Source organism: Podarcis erhardii, assembly GCF_964252035.2.
Source record: "Podarcis erhardii genome assembly, chromosome: Z".
Taxonomy (NCBI): Eukaryota; Metazoa; Chordata; class Lepidosauria; order Squamata; family Lacertidae; genus Podarcis; species Podarcis erhardii.
The window spans coordinates 40,684,562-40,705,152 of NC_138504.1; the positions used below are offsets into that span (position 1 = coordinate 40,684,562).

Consider the following 20,591-nt stretch of genomic DNA (forward strand, 5'->3'; position numbering starts at 1 on the left):
GCCTACTGTAATCATAAATCCAGTCCATTCTATAATTTTTACAGAACAGACTAGAAATATCTCAGCACCAGCACTTTGAAAAGACAGCAGTTCTCAACAGTATCTCTGGTATAAGCCATCCACACATAAAACACTTTCTTAAAGGGGTAGTGCTGATGAATCCGTCTGCAGACAACCTGTTCCTGAACTAGAACCTCAGCTGGGTTCTGTCAGCTCTGTTGAAGCCACCTATCAGAAATTATGAACATGGTTCTCTCAGAACTTTATTTTTAGCCAATACCTCACCACATTGGTTTTAGAGCTAAGGGTGCTATTAAAAAAAATAAATAAATCCTACATTTGGGCTTATTTTATCTTGGCAAACTGTGTTGAGAGAAACCCATCCTTTCTGCCCAAAGTCAACTTACTGTTCCATATGTTCCATATTCTGCCTTCCTGTCTGAACTTTGCACAAGAAAACCTGAAAACAGGTTGGATGTGTTTAGGACCCTGGACATGTTTTTGAGCAAGACCTTGGTTTTTAGAAAGTCTGAAGGTCTTCATTGAATTGGCATCTCCCTCCCTGGGAAAGCACCCTTCCTCAGGTGATTACAGTTCGTTCTCTAAGGGGGCAGTTATCATGGCTGCTGCCTGGGGTAGATTTTCTCTGGAAGAAATTTACAGGGCAATCACATAAGCTGTCCAATATTGTAAAATCAATTCTTTTTCCTTAGCAGTTGTGGCATTTGGGTGGATAATTCTTCAGAGGGTTCTGAGGTCTTTAAACTATTTTCTTATATTGGAGTCCCACCTTAAGGGATTGTGCTGTTACATGCTTAAAAGATGAAGAATGCCCCCTGACTCTACCAGAAAAAACAAGGATTCACATTTTTGGCATCATGTGTATGCATATTAGCAGAATAACTGGAATGCCTTGTGCAATGATACCATTAGAGCTTGTTGTGCCACACTAACTTAGGTGTACAACTGTTTGAGGACTATGGAAGCCAGTTAGTTGCTCATGATAGCATACTTTTCACATTCAAACATTAAAGGATCTTGTTAAGTTCCTGAAAAGTCACATGCCCCATTCACCTAATCAAACATACACAATTTCATTAAGTAGGGTTCAGCTAAGCAGCCAAAAATTTTGCCATCACAACTGAGTTGGAGGAATGACTGGATGGGGAGGCTTGGGGCTAACCTTCAGGGCCCTTAGACTAAGTCGGTCTTCCCAAATAGATTGCTTCATCTTTTCTTCAAACGTATTTTTTTTGCTGGGCCAAAGCATTGCATTAAATAACACTTTTATCCATGACCCCAGTAGTAATGTTTTCAAAGAGATGTCAGGGCTTCAGCCTCCTTGTAAGCAACCGCACCTGATCCCTGAAACCTTGATTTTTTTTGGAGCTAGCTAATGTTATTCATTAATGCTGAAAATGTATCCTTCTTTGTGTGGTTAGAAGTATACTCTTCATTATTACTTCATATGCTCTGCAATCAGTTCCTGGCTGGTTCTGATCATCTAGAGCTGTTCTTACGGTGGTGCCTTAATGTTTTTATTTCTAAAGATTCTTCTGCTTTGCACTGTGATATGATTGGACAAATCCTACTTTCCTAAAGCTTCTCTTATTCCCATTCAGAAGATCAATAAACATTACAAAAGTCAGTGAGATGGAAGCAGCATCACAAAGATCGGTTCTGAATTCCTTTTTAGACACTTGATTCTTGCCCCCATATTCTTTTGCTCAGCATTACTTGCTTTGTTCCTATGTGTTAAAATGAGCATTATTTAATGGGCACTCAGCCCTTCACTAAATACACCTCTCCAATTACTGAGAGCCTCAAATACATGTGTGTCCCATGTTTCCTTGTATGCTTTGTTTTGTTGGATGTTACCACAGTACCTGCACTATAAGAAAAGAACTTACATGTAAATTTATAAACAGGGGTCGGTTGTACGCCACGCTGGGGCCCAACTGGCGGGTACCAATTCGGAATTCTCCCAGAAGTCGGAGCTGTGTCTACAGGTACAATTAGGTGGTTGGTTGGTGTGTCTCTCCCTAGATTGTGGTGTTAATTCTATTTTCAGTCTGTTTTCCTCTTGCTAATTAGGAGAGCTTATTTTCAACAGCTTTTTCATTGTTTCCTTCCATCTGTGCAAAGACTTTCCTTCCATTCTCATAAGAGTTGCCAGGAGTAAGAAGATTGTTCATTCATATGCTTTCACCTTCATAAGCCTCACCATATTTATATACCACACTGCATATAAATATACTTCATATAAGTGCTGACTGTTCCTCTTCCTTATACTGAGAAATGCAGGGTAATTAACGGCACCACCACAAAGTTAAACACTTTTAAATCCTCGTTGATTTCAATGGAAGCATATTAAGCATATGTTTAACTTGGGGCCCAGTGAATATTCCAGGAGCATTTTGATGCTGCAGAACAGCTGAAGCAAAGCCATAATAAATTGCTAAGAACCTTGGTTGGGAACTCACGGAGAGCCCCACCTAAGAGTGTGTGTGAATATATGTATATTAAAGCACTGCACCTTATCTGTCCCATTGAAATGAACTGAACTTAGCTTTCATTGGATCATACCATAATTTAAAGGGAGGTTCTCATTTTTAAAAGCAGTTTCTGGTTTAAATAATACACATACATGTGGTGAAGCTCTATTTTCGTATGCTTAACTTTCGTTATCTTATTATGTAATGAATTACACTGGGTTTCAAGTTGATGCTTCCTTTTCCAGTCTCATCACAACTCAGTTTGCTGTTTGATGACTTCCTAAAAAACCATGCATTTCCTTCAATAAACAGAGGGGGTCTAAAATCCAAGCGCCTCAGTACCCTCTTACACAAAAGAATAGCAGAACAACTTAACTCTTTTAGAGTAATTAAACAACTTGATACCTGTGGTTCGACCTGTAAAGGTAAAGGGTAAAGGGACCCCTGACCGTTAGGTGCAGTTGTGGACGACTCTGGGGTTGCGGCGCTCATTTTGCTTTACTGGCCGGGGGAGCCGGCGTACAGCTTCCGGGTCATGTGGCCAGCATGACTAAGCCGCTTTTGGCAAACCAGAGCAGCGCTCGGAAACGCCGTTTACCTTCCCGCCGGAGCGGTACCTATTTATCTACTTGCACTTGATGTGCTTTCGAACTGCTAGGTTGGCAGGAGCAGGGACCGAGCAATGGGAGCTCACCCCGTCACAGGGATTCGAACCACTGACCTTCTGATCGGCAAGCCCTAGGCTCTGTGGTTTGGACCACAACGCCACCTGCGTCCCATAGTTCCACCTGTAGAACTCCTCAAATCGAACTGATATCTGTGGGAAGCAAAGAAATGTGACTTGGAAAGAAATAGTACACTGACGCAAATTATCTTGCAGTCATTCTAACAAGTTTGTTTAATGTTACCCAGAAGAAAATATTAGTTTTTTATAGTGCACCTTCTCATGGCTTCTTCTATTCTTCCTTATACTGTCTTCTATTCCTCTTCATAATTACTGATTTTTTTCGCTAGGCTTGCTTTCTGGTGCAGCCTTTGGGGGGAAATCTAGCAAAGGTGATGTGAGCAGATATGCAAGCCTTCTAAATAATTTCTTTCAAGCATTTTCCATTTCAATCCTTATTTTGTCTGCTTTCATTTCATTATATATTTGTAACTTTCTGATAAATATCTCCAAAAAAATCCTATTTGTATACACCCTGCATTTGCTACTATACTCAGTGAGTATCTATGGTAAGATAGATTTCTAAGAGATATTGCAGGTATGCTTATTTACATATAAAAGTGTGGTGTTTCTCTCTCTTGACACTCAGAATTATACTGTACTCCAAACATCTTGTGAAGTGGGCTCTGGCCCATAAGTATTTCAGCCATAATCAGTTTACAAGACTCTTTGTTACTTTGCAGCAAAGGCTCCAGACTGTGGCAAGTCATAACAGCTCACCCTCTGTTACACCATTAACAGATAAACTTACCTTGTAAAAATGGCAGGTGTCAGTTTGCTGTACAAAAACCAGTTTCCTTCCAAAGCAATTCACTCAGTCTGCTGTGTTATATATGCTCAACTTTGAAGTATAATTGCAGAATACTCCTTGTTTTCTAAAGAAAGAGAGAAATAGAAGAAAAAGGACAAGTATTCAGATAATGGCCTTGAACCAATGCACGCAGAAACAAATAGTTATGTGGACTATCTATACAAATATGTTAATAATTAATAGGCTACAGTTCAAACAACTGCCAGTCCCAGATTCAGCACTCACAGTTTAATTCACAAGCTTGTGGAATTTGGCACATGTCCTTTGTGCAGTTAACACATGCTCATCTCCAGGTGGTTCACACAGAGCTGTGAATTGCATAGCCAGTTGCATATAGGCTTAGCAGATGAGGTCAAAGAAAACCCAAGTTAGCTTGTTCTATATGTATTTATTGTCATGTCTTTTCCATGACTGAAATAGCTACTCTACTGTTTGCTTAGAACTAAGTGAAAGCAAACATATTTCTGCTTGAATTGGTCCCTTTGTGTTTGACATCCTTATATATATGGGACTATGAAGTGTTCTGGGCAATGAATGTTTATTAAGTAGGAAATTCCTCCTGGGCAAGCTTCTAACTCAATCAATATTTCCCTGCTGTTAAATCTTCCAGAATCTAACTTAAGTATTTAGTAATGGATGTGATGGCTGCTAGCACTCATTTAATAACGTAGTAGGGTTTATGGTTCACTTGGCATTGTATATTGGCATCCATAAACCATTTAGTTGACATTCAGTAGCATGACAGCTTTATTTATTTATTTATTCATTCATTCATTTTTAGGAAAATATACATAAACAGTTTCATAAAATAAAAATCTATTAAGAAGTGTGCATAAAATTTATTTATTCATTTATATTCATAATAGTCATAATGACTTAATTGGATGGCAGAAGACAAAGAATGATAGGCTCAACATTGGCCACGTATCTCTAAACCTTCACCAGCTCACAATATGATGGGGGACATACTTTACCATATGTTGGTCTCTTTCCTGGTTGACACTGTCTCCACCAGTCTCTTTAAGGATTCCTTCTGTGTTGTGAAAAAGAATCATGTTTCCTGTCCACTGTTATCATAATCTGGTTAATCTGTTTCCATTGTTTTTTATGTTAGAAGGTCAGATTACTTGTATGGTTCATATTGTAAAATGATCTGAAAAAGTTCTACCAATTTTATTATTATTATTTTAAAAAATCTATATATTAATACAAATTAGTCTTCCTGGGCTCATGTAGCCAAAACTTTCCTTTAAAAAAAGCAGTTTTGAAGGGCAGAAACAACCATTTCATTGTCTGCATAGGCTACTTCCTGGTTCATGCCAAGAAGTTATTTCTAATGTCCTTGTTTATGCACTTCAGTGGAAAACTTACATTAAATTTCTTTTTTAAAACATATTTACTGTAATACTAGTCATGAACTACAAAGTCTGCAGCCAATGTTTAGGACAATATTGATGGCACGAGCCAAGGCCTGTGTAAATTTTTGAACAATTTAATCACTGGATTATTTGATTTTGTTTGCTCCCACCAAAGAGTTGACATTTGTTATTTCAGTCCAACAGGTGCCTGCAGCTGCGCATCAGGGAGTTCCGTGGGGGTTGTTACCATGGAAGGGCCTTTAAGAAGAAAGACATTACTAAAAGAAGGCAGGAAGCCTACAGTAAGGGGTTCTCCTCCCCCCCCCTTTGCTTATGCTTTTAAACCCCTCATTACAATTTGAATAATATTTTATGGTTGCTAAAGAAAGCAAAAACATCATGGCAGCTAACTCTGGCTGAACAGAAAGAGCCATGGGCTATGTCTCATGTTGTTGTTGTTAATAATATTTATTTATTTCCTGCCTATTTCCCAGAACTCAGACTTAAGGCACCTTACAAAAATTGAAATGAGCACAACTAAACCACAGAAAGCTAAAAACACATAAAAGTAATTACCTTCGAGGTAATTAAACAATAATGGAATTAAAACAATGTTAAGAACAAATTACTTAAACACTACCATTTTCCTAAAAAGCAGTCAGTTCCTGAAAGCCTGCCTGAATAAAACAATCTTCACCTGCCAAGGAGAAGGTTCAACAAGGAGGAGGCCAGTCTAGCCTCACTAGGATAAACACACTTGAACCAAGCAGACTGCAGGAGAGGATACATGGTCAGGGAGATGCAATCATGGTAGCCCCACTGCAACTCTGCCTCCTCAACCCCCAAGACTTAGATGCTGTTCTGCAGCGAATCCTGGTTGACAGAGCTGAGAGAAAATAACCTCCCCCGTTTCATCCCACCAGTTTTCTTTAACACAAGATGGGTTGGCATGCTTGTCTTGTTGTTTTACCATTTACTGGCCTGGAACTGACCAACAACATTTTCAACCTAAGATGGCTGTCTCCAAGGCTATACATGCTATTTGAACTAGTGGACAGTACAGGGACAACCAGCACCCTATTGCAGTACCCTCTTTCATAATAACCCTCTGTATCTCCCTCTCCTTTCTATGGTTCTGATGTTCTTCTTACAAGTATGTCATGACCAAACCTACAACGGTTGCACATAGTGCCAGTAGAGGTGCCTGATTCCCATCGAGACAGGCAGGATGGAAAGCAGGGAGGCCCAATAGTAGGAACCAGCACTAAGGACAGATCCATGTAACTCTACAGTAGTTTTGTCCTCCTCCCTGCTGACTTCTACAAGAGCAGCATGAGACTCAGATGGAAGCTGACAGCCAGAAGACACTACCTGGACTAGTTGCAAGTTGTAAGACAGACAGGTGGTGGCTGGCTGGGGCAGACTAGGGTTGGTGGCATATGATCAAATGTGTTGCAGGTTGGGCTAAATATGGGTTCCAGATCTGTTTTAAGAGACGCTCCTGGAAACACCCAAAGAAAAGAATCTGCCACCACGCATCCTACACCATATAGAACTTTTGTTTAAATTTCAAAACCAGGTTATATTCCACACCCTGGAACCCTTCTCTCCATAAGCTTTTCTTTTAGAAAAAAAGGTGCCAGTAATGTGTACCCTTATGTACCCCCAGAAAAAAGCACTGAGTATATATGAAATGGCATTGGTTTGGGGGGAATGGAAGAGTTTTAGGCCAAGGATTCTTTCTTATATAGCAACTATTTCCTATTGGCAGTAATTTTCACTGCCTTCAAGAGGGTGGGGGGGGGGAGGAGAAAGGCAGACATGTACAAGAAAGAGTACAAAACGAAGAGTACATATCTGCTATTTTTCGCATTCTGTAGGAGAGGACTCAGGCCTTTAGGCTTTGCCCCACATACTGCTACATTTCCTCATGGCCTTTTGTGAAAATGCCATTGCTTGATCCTAAAGGTTTGAAGTGCATTTATTATCATTCTGACTGGAGCTGAATTACTGAGCTGTAATGCATCCATCCCCACCAGCAGGGGACAGCACATAACCTTGTTTTTCAAAGTGAACGCAGAATAGCTGGGTTTTCTTCACGGCAAATGCAGCCTCATAGTTGATAGCATGTCTGAAGCATCTCACCTTATTTCATGTTAGTTCTGGAAATTTATGTATGCTTTTGAAAGTTTTTTTAATTTCCTCCTTTCAGCTTTCCTCCTGGACTAGATATTGGGTAACCCTTTCAGGATCTACTCTGATCTACTTTGGAGCAAAGTCATTAAGAGGCACTGAAAGAAAGCATGTAAGCAAATAATTTGCCTTATTTTGTAGACCAAGTGCACATCCTATCTGCAATTGTTTCAGAGAATCAATTGGCTGCAGTATTCACAAAAACACAAAGCAGCCCAGGGTAGCAGAATAAAGGCAACTCCCAACTTGCATGCTATTGCGTACATGCCTGGTGCCAGGAAGCTAGAAATGGAACCTGGAAGTGGGAGTACCCTGGAGAGTCCTTGTGGCTCACAAGAAGACCCTCCCCAGACAGTGGGGCAGCAGGTCTTTGTAGAGGCTGCTCAGCCTCCCCACCTAACAGCTGATGTGCAGGGCTGCTCAGCTGATGTCCTCTTTGGGCTCTGGGGAGGGTCTCCTCAGTGGGGCTTTGTTGAGGCTGCTCAGCTGACTTATAGGGAAGCTTTCCCGCATGTCAGCTAAGCAGCTCAAAAAAGCCCCACTGTGCCTCTGGCTTGGGAGGAGATTCTCCCCAGAGGACATCCTCTTTGGGTTCTGAGGAGGGCCTCCTCACAAGCCACAAAAGGACTCCCCGCTTACGTAAGGGTGTTCACCACTTACACACATTTCAGTTATGCATAAGGGACCCGGAATGCAACCTTTGCGTAAGTGGAGTCGCCTATACTTCACAATTCAGCTCATTGATATTCTTCCTTGACTTTTTCTCTCTTTTAGTATAAATCTACTCCGGGGAAAAAGGTTTCTGTTGTGGGCTGGATGGTAGCACTGCCTGATGACCCTGAACACCCTGATATTTTTCAGCTAAATAACCCAGATAAAGGTGGGTGTTTTATTTTTAATTGGACTTTCTTCAGAACAGTAAGTGTGCTAAGTAACAGTAAGCTTTCCTATCAGTGGCACGCAGTGAAATTTTTCAGAGGGGAACAGTTAAGGCCAGAGGCACTAGCTTGTGTGGGGTGTCAATGTCATGCATGTGATGTTGCACACGTCAGCATCATGCCTCCCTCCCTAAGCCAGGTAGAAACTTCCCAGGCTTTGTGAAGGAGGCGCCAGGGGAACATTTAGGGGACTAGCCTAGTCCCCTTAATCCAATGACCACACACCATCATTTACTATGCTTTTGTTAAAACAACCAAAAGCCCTGTAGCACAAGCTTTTGTGTACTGTACTAGAGTCTACTTCATCAGATAATATAAAACATTATCCTTGGCTGACGGGTATATACCCAAATGGGAGCATTCAGAAAAAATGCTGTTTATAATTCAATTTACATTCAAAACTGTAAAATGCAAAGGAAACGATCAGGATCTGTTAAAACGGGTGTAGGGAACATCAGGTCTGAGGATTGAATGCAATCTTCCAGCGCTCTCTTATCTAAGCTGTTCCCCTTTGCAGGCCACACCCCTCTCACCAAGCCACACCCTTCACTACTTCTCCTCTACAGCTTCCTTAAGTGCTTTTGCCTCATTTAAATGTGTCCGATAATGTTTGCTGGGATGAAGGATTGAAAGGTGGGTGTTTGGGTGTGAAGCCCTGGCTTTTGTGTGGCTGGAATGTCTGTACATAGTAATAGTCACATCCATTGCTTTGCCCACTTTTGCAGACCCTCCAAGTGTCTCCATTTTCCAGGGAAAGTACCAGATTTACAGAAGCCATCCCAGTTTCTGATTTGACCCTGGAACATCCTGCTTTTCCTTAGGAATCCCTATTTTCATAAGAGAAATGTTGGAGGGGTTTGGAGTTATCCGACCCCTGAGACATCTGAAGGCAGCCCTGTATAGGGAAGGTGTTTGTTTAATGTTTTCTTATGTTTTTATATATGTTGAAAGCTGCCCAGAGCGGCTGGGGCAACACAGCCAGATGGGTGGGGTATAAATCTTAAAATTATTACTATGAAGTCTCTATTTTTATCAGAGACATGTTGGAGGGTATGCTTTTGCCCTGCCCATACTAACATGTGACCCCACAGAAGGTTCCCCAAAAGGGAACACAGCCCTCATGTTGAAAAAGTTTCTCACCCCTCCATTAAACACTCCTCAGCAACAAAAAGGTGCTGGGTTTCCACCCGCAACACAAGTTTCAGATTCTTTCATAATTGCCCAAGTAAAGTACCACCACTATTTCATTGCCTGTCCAGCTAGCCTGCTATGAAAACTGGCAAGGCAGGAGTCAATAAGCTGCTTCTGCTTCAGCATGCTAAACAGTATATCCCCCTGCTCTTATAAATCAACAAGGTAAATACTGAATACATTCTTAAACTACCAGCTTTACTCAGTAGAAACAAAGACAGCGAGGCTGGTTAAGATTTTTAGACTGGTTGGTGTTCTGATCAATTTGTACTCACTCTGGTTCTTCAGTGGTCACCCAAACTGGTCATTACCAAGATCTTCTCTCTTACCAGATAAAGTGTTGGCTTTTTTAAACCTTTCAGCATCTTGTTCTGTTTCTTCCAAAGCTCAAGGGCTCCTTCTTACCTTATATTTTTAACTTGTAGGCAATGTTTACAAGTTTCAGACTGGTTCAAGGTTTCATGCAATACTGTGGCACAAACATTTGGATGACGCATGCAGAAGCAACAGGCCTCAGGTAAGGTTTTTCTTCTGTTTCTGTTTGAAGCTAAAATAGTAGCCATGTGGAAACTTTTTGAACGTGGTTATAACCACAACAAAAGCCCCAGGCAAATTAGGAGTGCTTACACCACCTGCATCTGAGCTCTCAAAGTTTCCCCAAAATTGCATTGTTTGCGAATGGTTGTAAAATATTATTGTATGGATTGTAACCGATATTAGTTTTATTTCAAGTGTGTCCATTAAAATTAATGGGCAAGGCTAACTTAGATTCATTAATTTCAATGGGTCTACTCTGAGTAGAACATAGTTGGAGACAACTATTATTTATATATTTAAAGTAGTGTAGTTCAACACACAGGTCACAAGGCCTTTTTTTTTTTGGCACCCCTCAGCAACAATGTCAACATCTTATCACCAAGCTCAGCTACAGCACCCTTGGGCCTGCTGCCTCCAGACTGCCTTTTTCAGGGGAAGAGGAAGAAGCAGCCGGCTTGACAGTGGTCTTGGCTATTTGTATTCATCCACGAGGGTTGTGGGGGAAGCTGCTCTTTTCTGCAAGACCGCATACTAAAAAAGTTGCTTTATAGACTTTTGAATCTGCCCTGAGCAGAGCAGGTAGCAAGTGATGGCTGGTGGGTAAGGCAACACATAATCACTGTCCCATGTCTTCATGCAGTTTCTTATGTCTTGTGGTGGAGGGATGTTAATTTGCCACACCATGCTTTGATCCCACCTGTCTCTATGCGCCTTGCCCCTCCCTTTAAAAAATGCTTTATTACACCCCCTTCCCAGCAAGAGGCACTCTGCCTGGTGCTCCCCAGAGTGTTCCTTCTAATAATGTGTCACGTGCATATCACACTTTTGCTTCCTTGACTCTGGCAGCTGGATGTCATTTTAGAGCAGGGGGCAAGGGGAAGGAGATGTTGCTGCACCAAAGCCCCTTACACATAAGGAGCACTGAGAGGACCTGAGCCCGGCCCAGCTACTCACTAACTATGCAATACTAACTATATTGCAAACATTTTAATTTATGATATGGAAATTTAATTCAGTGTGCAGCGCATGGTTTCTCTGTTAAAGTACTCTTACTCTTGGTCTGAGAAGATTTTTACCCTGCTCTTCAGCCAAAAGGACTTCCCGAGCCAGGGCTTTTTTTCAGCCGGAACTCACCAGAACTCAGTTCTGGCACCTCTCAGGTGAGCGCCATTGCCATTATAAGAGAACAAGGGAGGCATTCATGGTGAGTTCTGGCACCTCTTTTTCTAGAAAAATATCACTGTCCAGAACCATTTTCAGATATCAAAAATAAAGAAGTCCCCACGCTCAGGCTTACAATTTACACCACAGAAAAGGGATTGGGGTGAGGAGGGGAGAAAGCAAACTCAGCCACTCTGGTTAATGATTTCAGAACATGCAGCAAATCACTCAGACCACGCATCAAGCTCTTAATCATACATTCCTGGTTGATGAAACTATTGCTGGTGTACGCAACTTCCTCTGGTTTTCTTATGTTTAAATAAATAAATAGCTTTTATAGATGTAGAACCAATTTATAACTTCCTTTTTTCTTTTTGCATGAGCACTTCCACTGCCTTGGGATGCTGACGTCTTCTATCCATGATAGGCTGACCATTCATTTTACTGACCAGTTTACTTTTCTCTGCCAGGTACCTGCAAACCTTATGTCATTTGAATAACGTGCTCCAGTATGTGATGTGACTTCAAGTGCCAAACTGCAGGATGGGAAAATCATTCCCACAGGAAAATGGAGGAAGGGGACTCTAGAGTGAGCCAGCTGTCTGTAACAGTGACTTCAGCACTTTTCTTATATAACTTGAAAGTAATTATGACACAGCTTCTAAAAGCAGAAAGTGAATGTTGTCCTTAGGACAGGATCTAACTCAATGCACTGATGAGAGAGGTGATTTAGACTGATTGAAGATACAACCTGCTTAGTGCAGGATCCTTGACTTTAGCTTTGTGGTCACAGACTACCGTGGATTTCTGTTCTGCCACAAACTGTGCATCACATCTTCTGCGGATTTTTTTTTTTTAACTGCTCTTTTTATTGTTGAGCTGCTTTATGTGACTGAAGAACATTTAGCCCATGTTGGGTTTTCAATTATTTCTAATGCACAAAATGATGACAGTGTTAACTTTGCTGCAAAGTGTCAATTAGAATAGGACATTGTGGAACAACGTTTTTATAACCTTAAGTGCACTGAGTTGCTTGGCAATGTGGCTGCCTCAGATTTTGTATCAAACATAGGGACAAACCAATGTTCATACCTGAGCTATTTGAGAAATGTGTATTTTGGCACAAGATAAACCACCTTCAATTTAGTGTTTGTTTCTTGTAATTGGTTGTGCTGCTTTGTTTTAATTAACTACAGGTGCCCAGGCAAATGAAGGGTCTCTTGCTGCTGAAAAATCAGTTGGTGTTAACGCTCCTCCTGGGTTCTTTCACTCCAAAAAGAAATATTTGCCTTAAATTATTTGCTTTTCTTTTTACTGTGGGTGCTATTCATCAAAAATGTCTAGCTGTGTGTCACCTGCCCCCGGGTCTTCTGGGGCACAGGGCATCTGCTCGATCAGTTAAGTTACAAGAGCATTCCTGCCTTGGGACGAAGGGTTACACCCTCTCCCTTTCTCTGGGGGTGGGGGGCGGTTGCCAGTATATCCTTCCTGAGCCCACCTTTTTTGATACTTCACATACCTTTCTTTCACAGAAAATCAGTGTTAAGGCTGTATTCAGCAAGGAAAGAATACATTGATTATCTCCCTTTTCCTCATTTCCTAACATATGAATAGCAGTCAGTAAGCACTCAGCCACTGAACATCTGCAAGACTACAACTGAGTGGTACAGCTTTTAATAAACTTGGGAAGCCATTTCGGATTAACAGAACTCTGCATCTGAAGAAAGCTCTGGCAAGGGCATGCTGTCTATTGATCTAATTGGATATTGTTAATCTTTGAATATTTTTATTTTAAATAATTTCCTTTAATGTTCAGTGTCTGTTGACTGTATTGTTTTTAAATGTTATGTTGAATGCTTGTGTCATAGATCTAAGACTGAAATCCAGTATGAAACTGGCTGTCAAAGAGAACCTAGTTACTGAATCTAGTAAGCTACCCAAAAGGGGCAATAGGCAATTTTACAGCAAGATGTATCCCCAAACACCCTTTTTACAGTTGGGAGCTGCACAGCTGGCTTTCTTGCCAATCCAAAAGCTAAATTCATGAGAGTGAGGTAGCTGTAATAGGATATCTATAGGTCTATCAACAAACTCTTATCGTCGGCCAATGAATGGAATTCTCTTTTCAGACATCACCATCTCATAATGTGTTGGGATACAATTTTGAAGGGTTCTCTTGTACAGAGAGATGGAGTTTACATGTTTGGATTGTTTTTTCAAGAAGAACATTTCTCTGGATTTGTCATCAAAAGCAAAGGTATATGATTTTGTAACTTCTCTGCGTATATGTGCTGATAATATCCCACCTACCTGCAGGATGCAGAAAGAGACACATCTTGCCAGCTGAATGATGGTTATTAAAAGTCTGATCTCCAAACCTCCTACTTAATGCTGAAAAGCCAACACCATCCTTTTATACTAAATAATTAGCCTCATCCAGGCGTGTATTCAAGTTTTAAATGTCCGTATTTAAGCCAGAAACTCATTACAAAACCATGGATAACATTATCATCACTTCTACAGTTGTATTAAATCAAAGGATCTTTCCGTTGACAGCCCAGCCTGAATTTTTCCCTTTGTAACTTCCAAGGATGCCAAAAATGCAAGGAGCACCCACCTGATGCAGGGAAACTAATAAATGGTTAAAAGGACTAGGCCTTCTCATGCTGCCAAAGACCAAATGCTATAGAAAGGGAATTATGACATGCATAATTTAGTGACTCCATTGTCAATGAATGGCTTAAGGAAAAACAGTGGTGTTTGGGTTGCCTACCAATCAAATAATCGGATGGAGAAGAACAATCTGTATGGTAAATTTTACCTCAGTCCCTTAGGGGTTAAAATATGCATTGGTTAGAATACAAACTGTAGCTCTTTCGTCAAAACATATTTGAAGCAAAATAAATTTGAACTGCTCAGATTAAGTTCCAAGACCTAGTTATATAATGATTCATCAGTAATCCAGGTGCTCACAGTTAGTCAGAAGAGCAACATTTAAACCTAAATAATAAATGCTTACACTTACTGGCTTGTTCATAAGTCAGTGTGAACCACAAACTGAAATTACAGTGGCTACATCCAAAAACCATACACTATTGAAGGCAAAGGGAGTTTATTAGATGCCTCTGAGTGGACAGAAACAGTTGTCAAACATGAAGGCTGGAAAATAAGGTAAATTATGAGGAAATAAGTCTCATTGAATCTAGTGGGCCTTCTAAGTAAGAATGTGTGGTATTTGGCTGCAAAACTCTTTCAGAACAAACACTTACAGAAAGCAGATCTGTATTTTGCTTTATATTTTACTTACTGGATAAACAAGGGAAAATATTTTGGCTTGTGAAGAATCCCCACATCACAAGAAAAATGCCTCCCAAAACTCATCAGCCTCCACCCTTTTACATCAAGCACCTCAATCCAAAGGAATTTGGATCAGAAATCAGCACAGTCCTTGATAATGACATTGCATTAATGAAAATAACACTTGTCATGGTGACACCCATGAGAGGGGAAATCTCCTTTTGTAATGAATGAAACTTGCATGCATCTGTAGAGGGGGGAAATCTCTTGGAATTAAGCTACTTGAAAGTCCCTCTGCAAATCTGCATTTGGAATGTTTTGTTTTGTTTTTGTTTTTAAGAAAAGAAAGCAAGAACCAGTGATGCAAATGGCTGGCCATGATTTTGATTTGTTGTATATGGACATGGAAAGTTGTACAATAATGAGTTGTGTGATAATGGTGATATGATGCAGTATTCAGCAATATAAGCATCTTTGCTGCAGTGTTTTGAGAAGATGAAATAAACGAGTGTTAGTACAGTATATGGAAATTGTTATTAGCATAATCCACATTTAAATGGTTCTCGTCCTATAAAAGCATGAAGCTCTACTTAGCTACTGATTTTTGTGTGTGTGCACCTTTTACTGTGAATTCAAGTGATGCATATTGGTACTATTTAAAATACCACCTCCCTCAAAGCATATCACAAAAACTGTGCCCTGGCATATGTGTGTGTGTGTGTGTGTGTGTGTGTAAAAATACACACAAACTCACACTCAGCTCTTGTGCTTGAAAACAGTTGAAATAATTTCAATGGTGGCAACAGATCCACGTGTGCAAAGGCAAATTGGCTTTGTCCTTTGAAATGAATAGTGGTGCTGGTGCAGGTGAGATAACCCCATACTGCACATCAGTATTCCTATGCCCAGAACAGACTACTGGATCAGGTCCTAGTGAACAGTGATAATTGTACAAAGCTAGTCTTTTTGTTCAGCTTTTCTGCAAAAGGGTCCCTATCAAATTATTTTCAGGATGACTGTTAATGATTTGTTTAGCTGTATTGAGCAATATTATTTATTATTAATTTATTAGCGTGTATGTAATTTAAAAGTAAACTTAGTGCCAAAATGCATGTTTTTCCAATTAGCACTCAGTCAAGGTATAGACAATAGTATTCAATTTTTGACCCATTTGTCACATTGTGATGTAAACCAATTTCTATATTTCAATTTGTTTCTTGTGAGAACTGTTGCACTATTTTATTTTATTTTTACTTTTAGCTGTATTCCAGCAGCCCACTGCATGCCATTTGTGTAAGGCCTCTTTCTAAAAAATCTTGTGAATTGTCTCTCATAATAACCACTGAACTTTTAACTCTTGTGTGGGAGTCTTTTAGGTTTTTGGCACAGTATTTTGTTACCTCAGTCTTCTATCAGGTTGCTGTATTTTTCAGCTTGTTACATTGATGATAATTGTTTCACTAATTAAAAACTTCAATGTAAAAATAAAATATAGTTTTCTTTCTTTAGCACATATTTGACACATATGGTTTATAACTGCTTTTTGACCCAAAGGCCCCCAAAGCTATGAACATATTAATACAAAAGAAAAATGCAATTAATATAAAATAGCAGATCACGATTACACTGGTTGTGCATTCGTCAACAGCATCCATGCTGTCACTTAACATGCAGCTCCCCAGCATTCCACCTTTTGCTTGGGAGCCAGGTTAACTAACACACATAAACCTCTTGCCCAGCTCATCCAATCTCTCACATCCACAAGCAGTCATCCAGCAGCAGTACCCTCATCCTCATCACCCCCCAAAGGAGTAACACAAAGGCGTGATTTCCACTTGCAGCTACTCACATGCAATAGGTTGTTGTTTACCAGGTGCAGATAAAAAAGTCTGGGGAGCCAAGTTAGCATTGTCAGGCTCCTGCCAAGGCCCATATTCCTGAAGAGGATGTTTACTGATCAAGAACTTTCTGGTCCTGCTGCTTTTGCCCCTTGAAGTTGCTGCCCTCGGTGAATGGACAACTAACTATAGAGCAGCACGCCCAACTTGCTTTGCACTCCCCCTCCTAGTTGCTGAGTGGATTGGGCTGAAAGTGGGGAAGCAAATGGGCAGCAGTGGCAGGGTTAAAGAAGAAACGGCCCGATTCAGAGACAGTTGGTCCACTTGCCCAAGAGTTTCCAAAACCTAAAAACTTTGCAGAATTAGTGTTCTTGAAGATTTCAACTTTTCTTGTTTTTTAAAAATAAAAGGCTTCTATCCTTTGTGATATCAGTGAAATTTATATTTGAAACTGCAATGGGTATTGGCAGAAGCCTCCAGGGTTCAGGAAGTTGAATTTGTTTCTGTTGAGGTTCTGAAGAATAAAAGACAATTCCATAAAGCCTGACAAGAACAAAATATGTATAAAGAAAACTAGGAAATGTTGGGGTTAAACAATCAGGCAAAAGACTTTCATCAAGCTGTTCACACAAATTTGCTGGCATTTTATAGTTAATTATCAACTACATGCTCCCCCCCCCCCAAAAAAAAACCTGAATAGGGAAAAACAACATTAGAAGTGGTCCTTGGTGTCAAGTGAAGCTGTCAAAATTTTCACACAGCTCTTGAATAGCACTATACTCAATGATACTGCAAACAGAACTTTGACAGTTATATACCACCGAATTTCAGGTGTAGGGGATAAATGTTAGGAGAATGCTCTTTAATGTCCTGCATGCAGGCTTCCTAGAGGCATCTGGTTGGTTACAGTTTTATGTACATAAAATGTTTTCTTGGGGAAAACTAAGAACAGACCAAAGGCCTGCTGAGGTGGCCTCCCATGTGACTATGGGAAGCACACAAGCAGGATGTAAGTGCAATATCCTTCTCCTACTGTTGGTCCCCTGAGAGAGACTAGTATCCAGATGCAATGTATCTCTGTTCCCAGAGGTTAGGGCTGGACAATATCAGCTGTTCAACACTGCCATGTGTCGCCAGCCAAACATTGTGCTTTGGTGGTATACTGCAATGTTGAAAAAACATTCTGCATTGGCCTCTGCCCACAAGACACCGGATGAAACTTTTCCAGCTCTCACCTCGAGAGCTGAGGTGGTTTCACCCAGGCTTGTACGAGTCTGGGACAATGCAGGTCTCTCCATTGTATGAAGGCAGATTGGGATGGTGGTTTCACCCTTGGCAAGGAACTAAAAGCACCACTAGCCAACTGGAGGGGGTCTTGCAGGGCTGCTGCAATGGAGCCAGTTTTTGGCCTGCGACCTTAGGGGCCAACCCCTAAATACACTCCTGACTTGACCTGACTAGAACAAATTATATTGAAAGAGAAACAGGCATTCCCCTTTTGCTTTATACTTTTTTAAGCAGTCTTAAGTTGGTGAGTATCAGCACATCTTTGTGTTAATACATTCCATAGTTTAATTGTATGCTGTCTCCATCCTGAATTTCCCACCATTCAACATGACTGGACAACTCTGGGTTCCACCAATACAAAAGACACAGAAAATGTTGCTCTAAAAAAGGTCTGACTCAGCATAAGGTAGCTCCTTCTGTTCATGTGTAGTTTTTCTGTAACCTAGTAAACACTGTTTTCTCACTGTGCCAATTATAGGCAAGTATTGGGCATCATTTTGCTTTTATTTCTGTAGCTAAATTATACTTTGCATTCTCCCTTCACTTTCAGAGGCACCATGCCTTCTGAATGTGTTACCGGGAATCACAAGTGTGAATTACCAGAGGCATCTTAAGTGGCCACTACAAAAACAGGATGGATTAGATTAACCTTTGGCCTCATACAGCATGGATCTTCTTATGGGTTACAATAAATAAAACTAGTGTTTTGGTTAAATGACTCTGAGTGTTCTGAGAGGGGGAAGTCCAAACAGGCTTATCAAGGTGAATGCATTAATCCTTTCAGTCAAATTATTAAAGTAGACTTAGGGTGGGAACACTGAATGATTGAAGACTGGGAACTGGCCTGTTTCCGCCTGAGGCCTACTCCTACTGTGCTCTATAGTGCTGGGTGCCTCAGATTAGTGGCTGCCAACCCTAAATCTAAATATTTATACCTTATGGCATTGGGGAAGGGTCCTAGAAAGTAGGTAAAGTGCCCTTTGAGATTCCTGCATTGCAGAGGATTGGGCTAAATGACCCTTAGGATCCCTTCCAACTCTATGTTCTATGATTCTTTTATTATCGGTGGGTAGGATGCTTTAGTCCTACTGACTTTTAAAAATATGAAGGTGTTTGAGATTTTTATGTGTTTTGTTTTATGCTGGTGTTATGGTAAAATCTGGGTGCGAGGCTGCTCTGCCACCCAGCTCGTCGGATTAAGTCCGCGGGTCCCTGCGGAGGAAAATGAGCTCAGCCGGAGACAGGAGCAAGCTGCAGAAGATCCAAGTTTATTGCGCAACAGGTTCAAGGTGAGATTGAACAGCGAGAAAGGGGTGACATGAACTTTTGAAACTTCCCTCCATGTCCCAGAATACAGTGCAAAATACATCCCAGTTACATCATGAATACATTAAGAAGAGGTTGGGTTACACAGATTACATCATGAATACATTAAGAAGAGGTTGGGTTACACAGGATTAACATATGGAGGAGGGAGGGGGGAATATGCAGAGCTGGAGATATGCACAGATAAGCACATCCTGAGTACCGGGGATGAGAAGACAATGGTCCATGTACTGGCATTGCCCGGAGGAAAGGGTTGGCAGAGTGATTTGACAGGATTAGGGTCTTGACACCTTGCTTGAGGGATTATGGAGGACAGGGGAGGTGTCATGGAGTCCTAGAGAAATTGAGCAAATTGGCACGTTGAGTTTCTATGAATTTTAGAGATTTTAGTCCCTTTTGACATTAACAATTGGAAATAAATGGATATATTGTAGCGAAGAAGAAGGTGAAGAAGACATGCCCCCCCTTCCGTATCACTGGTTTTCATGTGCATGTTTTAAGATGCCTTGAGCTACTTTTATAAAAAGAAACCGATAGGTTACATATTCATCACCATCATTATAACTGTTATTTAAAAGGCAGGTTTTACCAAGAGTTTGTCTCAATTTTCTTCCCATCCCACCCTGAGGAAAGGCAGTTGGAGACTTTAAAAATCCCCTCAGGCTTGCTTTCTTTTTTCTGAGGGGATTTTTAAAGACTCCAACTGCCTTCCCCGTCCCCTTTTCGAACAGATTTTATTTTATTTTATTTCTATGCCGCTTTTCATTCAAATGAATCTCAAAGCAGCTTACAAACAATCAAGAACAATAACAGAGCATTGCAAATACATTGCAAGTCCTATAAAAGATTAAGAAAACATCAACAATTACAATCTGTAAAACACTATTAACAAAACAACAACGAAAAATAAGCTAAACGTTGCAGTTAACACAAAAGGCATATTATATGACTGAAAAAATCAATACGGCATTAATGATCTCTAAAACAATACAGTGGTTGGACAGGGGCAGATGGAGGGGAAGTGAGAGGCTACATTTTGAGGGCGGAACAGAAAAGGACCCCCAGATTTAAACCACCAGAGTGAAATGAGATAAATAATAATGTTATCTTCTTGATCCGTTTATCCACCGTCGCCGTTACACACGTTAATCTATTTAAACTGCTACCTTAAGGGCAGGGTTCCCCACTCCTGGTGCGCGTGCGCCATGTAGGGGAGGCCATATTCACCGTCTAAAAACAGTTAACTTCTTGATCTATTTTAAACTGTTACCTTGAAGAAGATTGTTCATTTGTGTTGTTGTTGTTTTTTGCTCCCTAGACAGATATGTCCGTTTTCTTTCCATCGCACTCGCCCAGGAGCCATTTCAGGGGAAAGATGACAGAAAGAAAAGGCGGGAAGCGTCCCTTTAACAGCAGCCTTAAAAAAAAAAAAAAA

General features: G+C 40.7%; 1 protein-coding gene and 1 long non-coding RNA gene across 15 annotated transcripts in view; one reads left to right on the forward strand and one right to left on the reverse strand.

Moving 5' to 3' along the window:
* Positions 1-16,195, forward strand: part of RALGPS1 (Ral GEF with PH domain and SH3 binding motif 1) — a 232,575-nt gene extending 216,380 nt beyond the window's left edge. For 6 of the 8 annotated variants that reach the window (XM_081847627.1, XM_081847630.1, XM_081847633.1 and 3 more), the window contains 6 exons: positions 1,929-2,009; positions 5,585-5,690; positions 7,601-7,693; positions 8,356-8,461; positions 10,136-10,227; positions 11,879-16,195. In XM_081847627.1, the coding sequence (XP_081703753.1) occupies positions 1,929-2,009; positions 5,585-5,690; positions 7,601-7,693; positions 8,356-8,461; positions 10,136-10,227; positions 11,879-11,908 (508 nt within the window). In that variant the 3' untranslated portion in view covers positions 11,909-16,195. The remainder of the gene's footprint in view (positions 1-1,928; positions 2,010-5,584; positions 5,691-7,600; positions 7,694-8,355; positions 8,462-10,135; positions 10,228-11,878) is intronic. The other 2 variants (XM_081847632.1, XM_081847634.1) reach the window with 1 other exon arrangement.
* LOC309333858 overlaps positions 1-20,568 on the reverse strand; it is a 32,789-nt gene extending 12,221 nt beyond the window's left edge. For 3 of the 7 annotated variants that reach the window (XR_014152710.1, XR_014152711.1, XR_014152713.1), the window contains exons 1-2: positions 3,971-4,998; positions 3,217-3,312 (exon numbers count right to left, since the gene is read on the reverse strand). This is a non-coding gene — a long non-coding RNA (uncharacterized lncRNA). The other 4 variants (XR_014152708.1, XR_014152707.1, XR_014152709.1 and 1 more) reach the window with 4 other exon arrangements.
* Between the last annotated feature and the right edge of the window lie 23 nt (positions 20,569-20,591).